Here is a 15,088-nt window from a genome sequence, read left to right as displayed (position 1 = left end):
AAAAACTTAACAAATTTTTTAACTTTTTTTCTACAAACCACATCTCTTCATTGTTGACGACGATATCAACCAGTGAAGACCAACTGAGGTCTTCGTTGAAAAGCCAATGGAAGAAACATACGAAATAAAAATAAGCCTAGATGGCAACTACTGCGTAACGAGAGATGGTGATACCGCGAGAAAGTTAAAGAAAATGCTTGATTTGAAGTACAATGTCGGGGCTGTCGTCGATGGGGAGATAAAGTCATCTAGCTTGACTATACAGATAAAAAGTGAAAATGAGTATGTAGTTAAGTAGGTATAGCTTACTTTTATGATAGTCATTCGCTCATCTTTCTTTTCAGACCGAAGGATTCGAGTAAAATGGATTTGCGATTGCAGTTACCGAATAGCTTCAGTCAATTGAAAAATTATTTGGAGGAATTATTACCTGAATCTGAATCACCGAGTGGAAATTACTTTGGTGGCAGTTTACCATTAAATGATGACAAGTTGACTGCATTTGATGGTGAAATAACGAATATATCTAATCGGAAGGAATTATTTGAATTATTCGACGAATATCAAATAAACAAGGATAAAGAGATTTGCCTTTCTAATGATAAAACAGTTTTAGCTGCATCAATACACCGCTGGATTTCACAATTAAGCTCAGAATTTTTATTCGATGATTTAGAATTATTCTACAACACTTATCGTTTATACCTCAATCAAATGGAATTAGCTGAAATATTGTTTAAGAGATTCGAATGGACGCTTGAAGATAGTGATAAATTTGACGAATCACAACTTGAATTAGTGAGAGTCAGAACATTCGTCATGATTAGAGGATGGTTGAGTAACTATTTTGGATATGATTTCGTACCAAATTTAGAATTACGCCTGAGGTTGTCCGAATGGATAAACCATCAGAGAGAGCAAAATAATGAGAAGTCAAGAAAAATGATCGAAAAGATGATAAATGTTGCTAGAGAAAGACAAAACGTTTATGAGAATTACAAAAAGTATAGTTTAGACGAGAGTATTTCATCATTTGATAGCAATCTGAGTCAAACAGATGGTAAATTGTCTTTAGATTTTGATCCAGGACCACCGACTACATTACCTTCAAGTAATAGTAGTAAATTTACGATGAACACGAATCCAACTAGTACAGCAAATGTTGGCCAAAATGATTCAATTACAGGAACATTTTTTAAAACGTTTAATAAGTTTGGTAAATTTGGTAAAAGGATTATATCAAATAGACCACAAAAGACAATTGAAGAGGATGATACGATGAAGAATGAATATACAATTTCCTTAACATTTGAAGAATTTTGTCAATTACAAGAGATACCAATAGAAAATAATAATGATAATTCAAGTAATGAAATAAAAAATAAAGAAAATGATTCAATAATGACAAAAATAATGCAATTAGATGACTTAGACTATAGTGATGATAGTAGCAGCAGTGATACTGATGAAGAAGAGTCATTCGCAAAAGCTAAAAAGTTACCACATGTGAGACAGGATAGGGATAGTGGGAAAAGTTCAAGGAGCACGGTAAAATCAATGAACTCAACAGAATCTCAAATTGAGGCCAACTGGCAGAATAATTTTACGATCGAAGGCTTAGAATCTGATGAAGAAGAAGACGGTGATGTTGATGCAGCTTTACGTGCGTTAGAAGGACAAATAGATAAGGTAAAACAAGAAGAGAAATTACGTAAAGTTGAAACAATGATGGAGAGGTCGAAGAAGAAACGGTTAAGTCAGAGTGGAAATTCAAATACATCTTCGCCTGCAGGATCACCATTGATCAGAACAAAGAGTGTCTTTCAGAGCAGTACGAATGGTGTTGGTAATGGCAATAGCAATGTGCATACGATAAAGGAAGTAATAACACATAAACCGCGTTCACACTCGGTTGCTATTACAACGCCATCGAGGGCTACACAACACACTAATCGAAAGAGAGGTTTGAGTCAAGGATCTAGTGTCATTATAGATAAGGCTAAAAAGAATGGTACCAGAAGTTGGATTTTACAATACAGAACTGAAATGATTGCTAAACAATTTACACTAATTGAAAGGGATTTATTTAATGAGATTAAGTTCGAACATATTGAGAACCTCAACAATTGGAAGGAAGATTATTATAAATTTGATACAATTATTAGCTGGATATCATTCATGAAAGAGCACGCACGCAAAAAGGTGATAGGAGACGCGAATGGATGTTCAGTTAGAGTTATTATAGCCAGATTTAATATGACAGTGAGATGGGTAGCGTCTGAAATTTTAATCACCGCGTCAACTGAAGATAGAACGTCTGTTATTGGAAAGTTCATAAGGTTGGCGTTTAAGTGTCAACAACAAAATAACTTTATGACATTGATGGCGATTCTGAGAGGTGAGGAGAACGTTTTTGTAATTTATTTACTTACGCTATTAAAAAGGTTTGGAACACCCACTCGTGAAAAGAATGGCAGACGCTTGGCCACATGTTTCAAAGCAATCTATGAGGATGTTAACAACGTTAAAAAAGTTCTGTAGTAACGCTGATAACTTTTCAATGTTGAGACATACCTCATTAAATCAACTGAATAAGAATCTTTCAGAAACCACTTCGGAGAGGAGGATGACTAGGGATAGATCCTCGTCTTCTGTGACTGGCAGTGGAGTTGGTGACATAAATGGATGTATACCATTTATAGGTATATTTTTGAATGATCTATTACAAGCGAATAATTCACCAAATTATCTTGAACGTGATAGTAATGAAGTTATGGTCAATATACAGAAGCTTCGTTTGATACATTCAACAAGAAAAACGATAGAATTATTCCAGACATACTCGACGAACCAGTTTGATCATCGGTCGTATCTCGATGGTGATTTATATAGAAAGTGTCTTAAGTTACGCCTAGATTGTAGAGTAATAGAATAGAATGACGAGAAGCGCATAAGGATGAGACTCGATGGTTTAACACCTTCGCTGAAATACATGTACGATTATTTATGTTATATACGATAGATGTTTACATATGAAAAGTGAGTGATTTACGATGGGCAAGAACATTTGAAAAGAAGAGGCATGAATTTCTGTACAATTATTTATATATAAATAGTTAAACGTTTGGCTTCATCGGAAGTTTTAATACTTCTCGTAACCCTCAGTAATCTCTTGGTGACGCTGGGAAGTCAGCTGGTGGTGGGCCATTGAAGCCTTCTCTAGGTGGGGCATTATAGTCATCCCTCGGTGGACCTCTGAAATTATCTCTTGGTGGACCCCTAAAATCATTTCTTGGTGGACCCCTAAAGTCATCTCTAGATGGTACTCTGAAATCTTCTCTTGGTGGACCTCTAAAGTCATCCCTTGGTGGGAAGTTCCTAGGAGGTCTTCTATCAAAATCATCACGTGGTGGTCTACTATCATAGTCTCTTTGTTGGTAATTTCTTGGAGGACCTCTTGAATACTCATCACGAGGTGGTCTGTGGAAGGGTGTTAATATGACCCATGAAATAGATTAGAACAGACCTATAATCATATCTATCACGTGGAGGCATTGGTCTGTATGGTTTATATGGGCGTGGTGGGTAAGGTTTATAGCCACTACCGCCATAGTAGTCCCTTGGTGGTGGACCGTATTCTCTGTAATCACTTTAATCGATCAGTTAATTAGTTGGTGGAGTTTTTATCATTCTCACCGTGGTGGTGGTGGTGGGTAAGACCTGTTGTTTTGATCACTGTGAGTTGAGATGATTAGATAAACTGTAAAGATATACACACCCATATCTATAATTGTATGGGCGTTGATAACTAGCGTACCGTGGAGGATAACGTTCGTAACGGTCGTAAGAGCTGTATTCTCTAGGATAAGGTTGGTAACGAGGTCTTTGAGGTCTCTGATATGGAGCAGACATTGACTTGTCATCTGTGAATAAGTTAAAGAGTGTATAGTGAAAGTTTGAATTACTGACACTTTGGTGGACCAATGTATTGTCCTGGAGTTGGCTCACGTGGACGTTGTCTACGTGCTCTAGCGACAGTGATAGTTTTACCTAAAATTTGTGATAAATGTAACTTTTCAATAGCGTCATCAGCTTCCTGTGGCTGTTCGAAAGTGACGAAACCAAAACCTCTAGATTCCCTAGTGTGAGGGTCTAACATGATAACGACTTTAAGTACCTAGATTGTGATTGAGCGGGTGAATGACTGAACGTATGAAAAGATACCTTTCCAGATGAAGACATATGCTCAGTAAGTAATTGATCATCGACGCCGACGTGCATGTGAGAAACGTGAACAATATTACCTTTGTTAGAAGCTGCAGAAGATTGAGACTGGCTGTCGTCGTGACTGTAGTCTGATTGATGAGGCTGACGACTGTGCTGTTCATCGTGATAGTCTGACTGTTGATGGTGATTTCTATTGAACGATTATTATATTGAACAATTGATAAATAGTTAATTACTCGTCTTCGATGAAATCCCTCGGTGGAGTAGTTCTCTCAAAATCAACATCCTGGCTATCGTGATGAGTGGACCATTCTAATTGAGAGTTAATAGAGTAATAGATAAACAAAATAACGACATACCACCGTTGTCTGACATTTTTTATTTTTTTGATGGTTTCTTTTCAATGATCGTTCACCGTTTAAGTAAACTTTCAAATCAATTTAATAAAATGTCATTCTCTACAAGACAAATTGGCGCTAAGAACACTAACAACTTCCAAGTCTTCTTAGAAAAGGACAACAAGGTTATCTCCCCATTCCACGATTTGCCTTTATACGCAGATGACTCAAAGACTATCTTGAACATGGTTGTTGAAATCCCAAGGTGGTCGAACGCTAAGATGGAGATCTCCAAGTCTGCTTACTTCAACTCCATCCAACAAGACACCAAGAAGGGCAAGCTCCGTTACGTTAGAAACTCATTCCCATGGAAGGGTTACATCTGGAACTATGGTGCATTCCCACAAACCTACGAGGACCCAGACAGCGTCCACCCAGAGACCAAGGTGGGTTTTTATTTATTTTCTTGTCTTCTCCGTTAACACCCGATAGGCAAAGGGTGACGGTGATCCAATTGACGTCTGTGAAATTGGTGAAGCTGTCGGTTACATTGGACAAGTCAAGCAAGTTAAGGTTTTAGGTACCCTTGCACTTCTTGATGAAGGTGAAACTGACTGGAAGGTGGGTATATTCTATTTCCATCGACATGCTTAATAAGCGCACAGATCATCGTCATCGACGTCAACGACCCACTCGCTTCAAAGATCAACGACATCGAAGACGTCGAGCGTCACCTTCCAGGTCTTCTCCGTGCCACCAACGAATGGTTCAGAATCTACAAGATCCCAGACGGCAAGCCAGAGAACCAATTCGCTTTCTCCGGTGAAGCTAAGAACAAGAAGTACGCTACTGAGATCGTACACGAATGTCACGAAGCATGGAGAGGTCTTTTGACCGGAAAGGTTAACAAGGAGGGTGTCTCATGCGCAAACGTCTCGGTTGAAGGATCACAAGACAAGATTTCAACCAGTGATGCTCAATATGCACAAATCCCAGCTCATGCACCAGAAGCAGATGGTCCAGTTGACCCATCCATTGACAAGTGGTTCTTCATCTCTGCTGCCTAAATACATGGCTTATATCGATCAAAAATTTGAAATATATCGCTTTTAAAAATCTATAGTACATTATCGTACATCCATTTTATTACGTTCAAAGCAAATTTGGAGACTGCATGGAGTGATTTAAAATAATATTCTTATGATAACATATATTTATTTCGCCATCGGTAAAATCCTTCAAATTATGTGATTGTTCTATGGATGGAGTGATAGACACAATCTTTGAGAGGTGTTCAGGAATAGCACGCAACTGAAGCAAGCATTTGTGTCACTCGCTTAATTGCGCAGGCATTAAATCTACGAGAAGTACTCTCTGGCAACACAGCATGTCAGTGCAGGTTCAAAACGTAAATTGTATGGGTAGCTTTGTATTCCTAACTCAAAATCAACACAAAATGTTCACTTCATTGTAGCATAAGAGATATGGCAACAATATCTTTGTCGGTGAGCATAGGGGGATAATACAAAGTTGCTCTTGAATAACAGGCTATAAATATATTGGTGAAGCTGTTATTGTATGTGACATTAGTCGATGAGTCAAAAAAAATCAATATAGAATGGATGGGTAGATAGATTATTGTTCAAAAATTCAATAATTAAAACAACATAAGATGATATAACATAACTTTGATCTCCAGTTAAGAATTCAGTGATACAGGTACTATGGACCATTAAAGGAATGGCGAAAGTTTTCTCTGCATTGGAGTAATTTTTTGCACTCATCAAGGAAAAGAGTTACTACTATTCGGGTTAATGTAAAATGACGTAATTAGATCGCTTCGATAATAGTATCTCCTAATTCTCTGGTAAGAATCTTGGATTATATTTAGTTCTCATTATCAACAAGTATATATGCTGCTTTTCATCTGATGGAAATAGATCTATATTGCGGATATCAAGATTCTTCGATAGTTCTCGTTGCTACACGTAACTCGTAGAACAAAAAGCTCAGTCATCATTAACACCTAGAGAAACAAAAGATATGGACAACAAGCTCTAGAGATGCACAAATTATTCCAAATCATTTCCAGTCGTTTTCATTCCCAAATGATACAATCGTATTCGAACGAAATCTGTAGTAGGGGGGTCACAATTCATCAATTGTCCAATACTTGTTATTCTTGCGGTCACTATTTCGATTCTATCTCTCCTAATGAATCATCAAAGATTTTAACTATAGCTTTTGCAAAATAAACAACAGCCACTGGAAAATAAGCAAGCTCCCTGAACAACAAAGGTTAATATCGATGTGGCTTCAAAGGGGTTATTAGATTGAATGATATATATGTTTTAATCTTGACACATATATTGAAGCGTTCGATCGGGCTTTTTAGTGATTGAGCTATGACCACAGGGTCAAGTATAGCAGTGCAATTAGCCTAGTTTGACGTAAAAGGTTTTAATTAACGTTTAAGTGTCTAAAAATAAACATGGACATGTTACAAGTCATACCACATGTGATTTACTATATCGCGAGTAAGTGCCATAGAATGGCAAAAATACTAAATATTACAGAGATATCGTCGGTACAAAGACTAGCACTACATTTTCCTAGAGTGCCTTGTTTCGTATTAAGAAGCTTCAGATTCAATCGGAAGTAGATAATATGCGACCCTGAATCAATCAAAAAGCTATAGACAGAGGAGCACAGCTTCAAAATCTAATTTTAGGCTAGTTTACAGGGGTTTTAACCATTCCACAATCACAATGGTCAAAGTCACTTCAATCATCTTAGCTTCAGGAGCTTTGTTCCATAGTGCAGTAGCCACAACGTAAGTCGAGTCACACACAAACGTAAACGAAGTTAAACAAAACAGATATGCCCAATTCTGTAATGACAATAACTGTGAAGAAGGTTGCGGTGGCAGTGTTAGTGTCGACAATTCAGCTTGCCTGGTAGAAAATGGGCGTGGAAGGTAAGTATCAAGCGAATTGATTTGCAAATCAGTCTAATAGACCATCTCAAAGTGTAAAGTTCCATGATACTAACTTCGGATCTGTGAGCTTGATAGCCACGAACAACGACCAATGCAGTTGTCAGGCATTTTGCTATCCACACGTTGTGAAAGCATTAGCAACTTCAAATGACTGCTTGGACTTGAAAGATCCACTGCACAACTTCAAGTCTTTCAGATTTGTAAACGTAGATTTGGCTGGCGGATGCAGTACTGATGAAAACACATGTGATGGTAGCGTCCAATAAATGTCTCGCACTATAATTGTAACATTTTGAATGAATATATAATCAGTTATACGATACTTTATATGCGATCTTTTTTTGCTGCAAATACTCCTACGTCAACATGGAGAATGCTCTATTTGAGAAACCTGTCAATGACACAAAGACATAGCTTTTTCGGAAAATCACGCGAACATTTCACTATAGGGACACGAGGAGATTTATTTTTAGCTTTTGAGATACCCTTGATCATAAGTCTCGCGATTATTTTCAAATGATACCTTATCGAAATCTTTCCACAATGGTCGCACAGCTTATTTGAGTAAATTAAATAAACATTCTTTAGATTGTTTTTACATAATCGAAACCTTCTCATCAATATGGTAAAATCCGTTTCATGCCTCACACTTTTAACGGCACTTGCCTTAACAACAAGTGTTATATCAACAGGGTACGCGGTGTTTTATGATGACGATAATTGTCAAGACAATCCAGGTATTGCTGTCTCCGCTGAAAATCCCGGTTGGTGACATTTTCTACTACTAGAAATACTTATAGGCGAACATAGGATGCTTGGAGGAGCCAGGGCGTGGATCAATCAAATTTCATGGTACCGGTAGCCCATTCTTTGAACAAACATCGCTGGTTATCACGTGAGTATACATTCAGATTGGATTTCAGATTTTTAGAATTTTCAGTCCACATGACAGTTGCAGTTGTCAGTCTCAGTGTTTAGGGGCACTCGTAACCGTAGTTAGATATTTTGTTCTGTATTCTCACTGACGACTAAAAAGGGTGGAGAGTATGACGCTGCGGGATGCGTAAAACTGCCTAAAGGTGGCTACTCTTATCGTTTCATTACGAGTGGTTGTGATCCAAACAATTGCGTCGCTTAATAATATATAACAGTACGCTCGAATTTTTATAGTACAATAATGATATAGTACGATTTACATTAATCCTAGCATGTTACATTTTATGCCTAACATATTATTTCTAATCCAGTTGAAGTATTCCGAAAAACTCTGCACACTGATCTCGACCAAAGCAATTACGCCATACGTCACATAAAGAATCTGCCGTTTAAGAAGTACAGATACAGCCTATTATCGTCTCTATTACTTACTTTGCTGATCTGATCTGTACAGTTTCAGTGTAATCAGTGTAATTTTGCACTAGAGATCTTTAAACATATTTGGTAATATCATGATGCCGTCAATAGACTAGGACGTGAAGGTCTAAGTATCTACATTTTTATGTAACTCTACCACTACCACTGTTAGTTCCCAAATACCCTCTTCATTATGTTCGAGCGGTTGGGGCATGACTGCATCTTTAACTGGTTGGGCTGATACAGAACGTCTGACTCTGGTAACGCATTTCTCTACCATTATTCGATGACAGAGATCGCGTTTAGTTGCAAAATCGTCGACGTATTGTAGATCTTCTTTGCGACCAGGGTATTCTCTCGTGTAGGGCTGTTACGGTAGTTCTCTGGAAATTATGAAATCTTGTTCGAAAGTCCTAAATGTGTTATCATTTTAGGCTATCGGCTATTTTTATTTTGTCAAACACCACCATTAGTATTTCGCACTTCAAATATAGATATTTGAGCCTTTAAAGATACAGCTCAATCTTACTATTTTTGACTTTATGGACCTACACCAGGAATCTTTTCGAGAAGCTCATTCGCGGGCGAAAAGCCAGCCAGATCTATAAAGCCTTAGCCAAGTATTTTTCTGACAAGTTCCCAAAAGAGCCAACGATTGTCACACGTGATGCTGACATAGAATATTGGAAAAAAATAGAAGTCGTTTGATTACCTTGATTATTATGACACATAGTTACGTCAGTCTGCTTGTAGAATTGCGAGACCAGGTCCGACAGATACTGAATTCGTGATAGACTTTTTGCTTGATGCAAAATTAACGCCTAAGTTTTTGTTGACTTGTGAAATCAATTGTGTTATAAAGAAAAAGCGAAAATGCTTTGAAAAATATGTAAGTTAAGCTAGGCTTTTTCCTAATATTCGCATCTTCGTACATGATTTAGTGGAGCCTTTCTTTTTTTAAAAAAAATCTTAGAGAAATTGGATCCCACGGTAATCATTGGAGATATAGCATTCTATTAAAACATTGAGTGGTACATGGTTTACTGCAAGACATCAGTCTATCTGCGTTGACAGAATTTAAGATAGATACTTATTGTCACATAACGATATTGATATAAACTACTTCCTGCTTTTCAGAGTTAAAATTGGGAAAAAAACGCGGTGATTTGAAGTCGCTGCAGAGACGCATTAAAAATGTCTTAATATCTAAACCTTCCATGATTGACATATCTATTTTTGGGATAAAACAAGGCAAAGTTGGAGTTCATACTGATTAAATACTGTTACTAATATCAGAGGTAATGGATTTGCAGTAACATTTCACAGCTTCTAGAGCCAAATCATCAAATTTTTTTTTAAAAAAGCATTATAGGCATCTAAGCTTTTATGGTTGAATAGCTATATTGAAATTTCTAGTCTAGTGACATTGGCGACACAAATAGTAGTACTCATCATTATCATTAAAAAAACAACAATTGGAATTTGGAATTCCAACTTCAAATTGTTTATTGATAATTTGAGTTAACATCTTATATACACTTATTCTGTTCCATCGTCTCTTTGACTTGCAAAAAAGACCTTATCACTTGTTTATCAATCCATTGCTTACGTGCATGTTGAATTTATCGAAGAAGAGAATATCACCTTCATTCCATTTAAACTTACCGTATCGTACTTCTGTAATTCAAGAAGCCTTTCGAGATATTTGTAGAAGAAGCGAAAATGCTAGCAAGGATGGGAAATCCAGATCGCGAGCCAGAAATAAAGAAATAATGAAAACCAAAGTCTACGTGTATGTAATTTAATTTTTGGGTATCAAAAGAGATTTGTTCGTCTTTGCCCATATCTCGTTAGTCGTTTCTGTCTTTTTATAGACGTGCACAGAAGATAATTCCAAGGATGGAAGTGTCATTATCCAAACTAGTCTACAAATAAAACAATTCTTATCTACTGACACAACACACTCGCGTCTAAATATCCGCTAAATATCTACTTTTGTCATAGCGAGAATGACCTTATAATACATAAATACACCATAGGGATCTGCATCTTCTCGATAACAAAACTATACAATCATTTGTTATAACTAGAAGTCGTCTATTTTACTTCCATCATCTCGGAGACTTGCTAAGATAATTCTGTCATGCTGCTCACCACTCCAAGGCTCTCTCGCGTGCTGCACTCTGAAGTTATCTAAAACCAGTATGTCTCCTTCTTGCCAAGGGATATAAATGGTGACGTCTTCTTGAATCTTCAGCACTTTATCTAGATACTCAATTGGGATACTGCTACCGTCCCCGTAAAGTGGTGGCAAATACTTCATACCGTCTCTTCCAATATGTGGATAATCCACAGCGCCGCGTTGTTTGATCATACCCCATCTTCCACCCAGACCATTGAAGAAGGTAGCGTGGCCTTTGATACGTCTCACGCCAGGTAATTTCATTGTTACAGTAAGTGCATCATCCTCATCCCACGTAACTTCTCCGAGTTCCTTAGCTTTACTCTCGGCTTTTTGGTGAGCTGTAGCGTCATCGTCCTCTGGAAGTATGTTGTGACCAAATGTGTCAGCTTGCCTCCATGAGAAAGGGTTGTCTTTACCAACGCGACTTGGGTGGGGGTAGTATTGCTTGGTTATTAACTTGCGCTTGACAAGCTCATCTAGAAATTCCGGGAGCTCCTTCTCAATTCTTTCAAATACCTCAATACTGGAACAAATCGGAGTTCTACCGCCTGTCCACCTTAAAATTTTCTGCTATCTCAAAATATCAAGCTTACCTGACAATGGTGTAAAGCGGTAGGCAGAGAAAATAATATGAGTAGGAAATGTTGTATACCTTGCTCTCTCATTGTGCTGCCACATACGTAGAGTCTTGGGTCCTTCGTTGCTCGTTTGCAACTCTGATGCCAAAGTAGAACGTTTGCCTGATGTACTTTAGTTTGCAAATACTTACAAAATACAGTTTACTCACCTGATGCGCCAAGCTGCGAAAATTGCTCACCAACACCCAAACATTTGATAGCGCTACTGATTGCTTCAGGCGTTTTGGTTGGTAAACCACGAATTAAGACACCACCACCGCCTCGAGTTAGAAGGTCATATATATTCAATTCTTTCAAATCAGTTAGAGCTATTTCCAATGGCACATCTTTTGTGTATTTCAAAGTTAAAGGTAATTTGCCAATTTTTGTGTCTCTAGCCTCTTGAAGATGTAAAGGAATAAAGTTTTTGGCGCTGGTCATACTCGACGTGTAGTTATATTTTGATAAGGTTTTTGTTAAGACAATAGTACAATTTTAATCATGATGTCCATATTGCGCCATATTAGATAGCACTGTGCAATAGTAAATCCTCAGATGCCTGAAAACCCTTTTTTTGTAACGAAAATCACATCATATGGGTCCCCTACATCAAATGAAGTAATTATTTTAGTAGACTTAATTGAGTGAATGAAAAAAGGAATGGAAAATATTTTGACACCGGCTAATAATAAGGTCTCTAGAGTACACTTACCAAACGCGCATATTAGAATCACTTCAGTAGTATTATAGTATTAATTGTACCTTCATCCTATACAGCTGCAATAATGTAAGACATGTGCTGTCACGATAAATCTTTAACCATTCATGTCGAAGCTAACACCTACTTCAAATCTTATATTGACTGCCTGTTTCACGCAATGCCGCATTATCGTCTATAAAAAAAGTTCCCCAGCTAAAAGTTTGAACTTGAGATTGTGACGTTCAATTATTTAAATAGATACAATTTCAAACTAATTCTAAAAACAATATCCAATAAGAAGGTGAATTTGAGATTTAAAATAGGCTAGAACTAAATCTTAATATCACTCCTGACAAACCAGATTTCGCCCTTAGCATATCTCTATATTTTGACTTTGCTGATTACATTCCAAATTAGCAGCTAGAGCATACAGCATCTATCTTGTACTTACCTAACCAAGTATAGCTCAAAATGTATTCGGATACAACATTTGCACTAATTATTCATACAATTATCAAACTATATCACGTTATTGACATTCGCAACTCATTTCGCGCAGGAACTGTATTAAGAATCAATAAGATTAAATGGCAAAACTAGAGTTAGTCTGTTACCTCAGCAATAATGTCTATAGAGTCTGTTTCCTCGTTTGATAGAAAAACCGTTGAGGAAGTAATACCAGACGTAAGAAATACAGGAAATCCCCAATCTAATGAGGATACTGGCTCAGACGTACTCGCTGAACGCCAATTGGGGGTGCCCAGTGCAGTATTTTTGATAATTAACAAGATTATAGGCGCAGGTATATTCTCTACACCTGGAACGGTGCTCAAGAAGTCAGGTAGCGTTGGCCTTGCCTTGATTTTGTGGCTGGTAGGTGGTATTATTTCCGCCTGTGGTAGTATTGTGTTACTGGAATTGGGTACAGGTGTGCCTGTGTCTGGTGGGGTAAAAAACTATCTTGAAAGATTCATTCCGTCTCGTCGCCTAGCTGGAACATGTCTATATGTATTCTACTGCATAATATTGCAGGTTTCAGCTGGAAACTGTATTACGTTTTCAAATTATTTACTCCTCGCTACGCAAACTGAGGTTACAACATGGAAGCTGCGCGGCGTTGGAATCGCTGGGATATCATTTGCAATATTACTTTTTGCTTTCTTTCCCAAAATTGCTATGAAGATCAACAATCTACTCGGAGTCGTCAAGGTGTTTATGTTATTGTTTGTTATTGCTACTGGTTTTGCTGCTCTTGGAGGGGCCATCAAGGTAGATAAACCTGACAATTTCAACACAAGTACTTTGTTTGATGGAACGCTTAATAATGCGTCAAATATATCATCTGCACTTTTGAGTGCAATTTATTCCTATCAAGGCTATGATAATGCTAATGCGGTATGTTGCCATCCCTTTGTTATAATAAGCTAATAACATTAACAGGTGTTGAGTGAAGTGAAGAACCCAGTTCGAACCCTTAAAATAGCTCTTCCTCTGGCAATGTCAATGGTGACTATATTGAATATACTGGCCAATGTTGCATATTTCTCTGGTGTGTCGTTAGACCAGTTCCATAATTCCAGTGTAACAGTTGCTGGAAGCCTTTTCAGTAATGTGTTCGGCGAAAACGCAGGTACAAGAGCATTACCAGCATTGGTGTCACTATCGGCCTTAGGACATCTAATAGGTATATCAAAGACAATCCCAGTAATCATTCAGGAACTTTCAAAAGAGGGTGCTTTGTTGTTTAATAATATTTTTACAACATCAAAACCATATGGCACACCGATAGCTGCTCTGGCACTACACTTGATAGTCACAATCATATTTGTCGTGGCACCGCCAGCTAACGAAGCTTTCGATTTCATTACTTCGCTATCTAGCTACCCAACTACACTGATGTTTTTTCTGTGTAGCTTGGGAATACTAAAGTTGAGGTATTATGACAAAGATTGGGATCCTCCATTCAAGAGCCCTTTGATAATCATTGTTTCTTTCATTATAGCCAGTCTCTTTCTTCTTATTGCACCTTTCCTTCCACCTGAACACAACAGCTCAAAAATACCTTATTATCTATCAAGTGTTGTTGCTTTGGCAATAGCTTTTCTCGGTATACCGTAAGTATATGCAATTTCTTTAATTGCTATTGATAGTGATTCTGTAGGTATTACCTTGTTCGCTTTATTCTACTTCCAAAAATGTTCAAGTATGAGCTTGTGCCAGAAGTAAGACACTTACCTGATGGGTCAAGGGTGACGCGATATCAAAAAGTTTCTACTAATTAATTAAAATGTATAATACAGTTTGAGATGTAATCAACTTTAACAAATGAAATGAATAAATAAATTGGGCCTGAAATAAATATAAATGCTATCGTCAAGCATACAGTCCGAATCTAGGCCACAAAAACGTGATCCTCGAAAATGAGAGAAGAGCAGGTATCCACTAAATGGACGTGCAGGAACAACCTGGTAGTATTCTTGTGGCTGTAGCTGCCCTAGTTGCTGAGATATGGAAATGCTCACCTATGACGTCAGTCGATCTGCCGACCGGAAGTAGCTGAATATAGCCCTGATGGACGTCCAAGTGACACAGATGGCTTTTCTGTTGGACATAGGTTAGGTTAGGTTAGGTTAGGTTAGGTTAGGTTAGGTTAGGTTAGGTTAGGTTAGG

The 15,088-nt window shown here is 37.6% G+C and overlaps 7 protein-coding genes across 7 annotated transcripts; 5 read left to right on the top strand and 2 right to left on the bottom strand.

The window, feature by feature from the left end:
* Positions 1-60: 60 nt before the first annotated feature.
* WALSEDRAFT_59212 (ras GEF) lies at positions 61-3,054 on the top strand. Its single transcript, XM_006956090.1, has 3 exons — positions 61-294; positions 345-2,398; positions 2,445-3,054. The coding sequence occupies exons 1-3, from the start codon at positions 107-109 to the stop codon at positions 2,933-2,935; spliced, it is 2,733 nt and encodes a 910-aa protein (XP_006956152.1). The 5' UTR covers positions 61-106; the 3' UTR covers positions 2,936-3,054.
* A 13-nt stretch (positions 3,055-3,067) lies between these two features.
* WALSEDRAFT_59211 (RNA-binding domain-containing protein) lies at positions 3,068-4,637 on the bottom strand. The gene is made up of 8 exons (XM_006956089.1): positions 4,587-4,637; positions 4,464-4,539; positions 4,225-4,417; positions 3,970-4,177; positions 3,779-3,923; positions 3,697-3,735; positions 3,527-3,649; positions 3,068-3,480 (listed from the first exon to the last, which is right to left on the bottom strand). The coding sequence occupies exons 1-8, from the start codon at positions 4,600-4,602 to the stop codon at positions 3,162-3,164; spliced, it is 1,119 nt and encodes a 372-aa protein (XP_006956151.1). The 5' UTR covers positions 4,603-4,637; the 3' UTR covers positions 3,068-3,161.
* Positions 4,638-4,675: 38 nt separating this feature from the next.
* Positions 4,676-5,632, top strand: WALSEDRAFT_14767 (inorganic pyrophosphatase; the record flags this gene model as incomplete). Its single annotated transcript, XM_006956078.1, has 3 exons — positions 4,676-5,011; positions 5,058-5,186; positions 5,231-5,632. The coding sequence occupies 3 exons, from the start codon at positions 4,676-4,678 to the stop codon at positions 5,630-5,632; spliced, it is 867 nt and encodes a 288-aa protein (XP_006956140.1).
* Positions 5,633-6,704: 1,072 nt separating this feature from the next.
* On the top strand, positions 6,705-7,880 carry WALSEDRAFT_59209 (hypothetical protein). Its single transcript, XM_006956088.1, has 3 exons — positions 6,705-7,398; positions 7,444-7,542; positions 7,595-7,880. Exons 1-3 carry the CDS (start codon positions 7,334-7,336, stop codon positions 7,827-7,829), a joined length of 399 nt encoding a protein of 132 aa, XP_006956150.1. The 5' UTR covers positions 6,705-7,333; the 3' UTR covers positions 7,830-7,880.
* Positions 7,881-8,077: 197 nt separating this feature from the next.
* WALSEDRAFT_59208 (hypothetical protein) lies at positions 8,078-8,778 on the top strand. Its single transcript, XM_006956087.1, has 5 exons — positions 8,078-8,327; positions 8,374-8,458; positions 8,504-8,555; positions 8,600-8,713; positions 8,771-8,778. The coding sequence occupies exons 1-4, from the start codon at positions 8,186-8,188 to the stop codon at positions 8,699-8,701; spliced, it is 381 nt and encodes a 126-aa protein (XP_006956149.1). The 5' UTR covers positions 8,078-8,185; the 3' UTR covers positions 8,702-8,713; positions 8,771-8,778.
* A 2,200-nt stretch (positions 8,779-10,978) lies between these two features.
* Positions 10,979-12,159, bottom strand: WALSEDRAFT_56093 (Clavaminate synthase-like protein; the record flags this gene model as incomplete). The annotated part of the gene is made up of 3 exons (XM_006956086.1): positions 10,979-11,649; positions 11,695-11,841; positions 11,889-12,159. 3 exons carry the CDS (start codon positions 12,157-12,159, stop codon positions 11,003-11,005), a joined length of 1,065 nt encoding a protein of 354 aa, XP_006956148.1. The 3' UTR covers positions 10,979-11,002.
* An 883-nt stretch (positions 12,160-13,042) lies between these two features.
* WALSEDRAFT_49907 (amino acid transporter) lies at positions 13,043-14,700 on the top strand (the record flags this gene model as incomplete). The annotated part of the gene is made up of 4 exons (XM_006956085.1): positions 13,043-13,102; positions 13,136-13,813; positions 13,859-14,532; positions 14,580-14,700. The coding sequence occupies 4 exons, from the start codon at positions 13,043-13,045 to the stop codon at positions 14,698-14,700; spliced, it is 1,533 nt and encodes a 510-aa protein (XP_006956147.1).
* Positions 14,701-15,088: the final 388 nt, after the last annotated feature.

Source organism: Wallemia mellicola, assembly GCF_000263375.1.
Source record: "Wallemia mellicola CBS 633.66 unplaced genomic scaffold WALSEscaffold_2, whole genome shotgun sequence".
Taxonomy (NCBI): Eukaryota; Fungi; Basidiomycota; class Wallemiomycetes; order Wallemiales; family Wallemiaceae; genus Wallemia; species Wallemia mellicola.
Note: the sequence above shows the minus strand (reverse complement) of the source record. Positions and strands in the feature narration are given on the sequence as shown.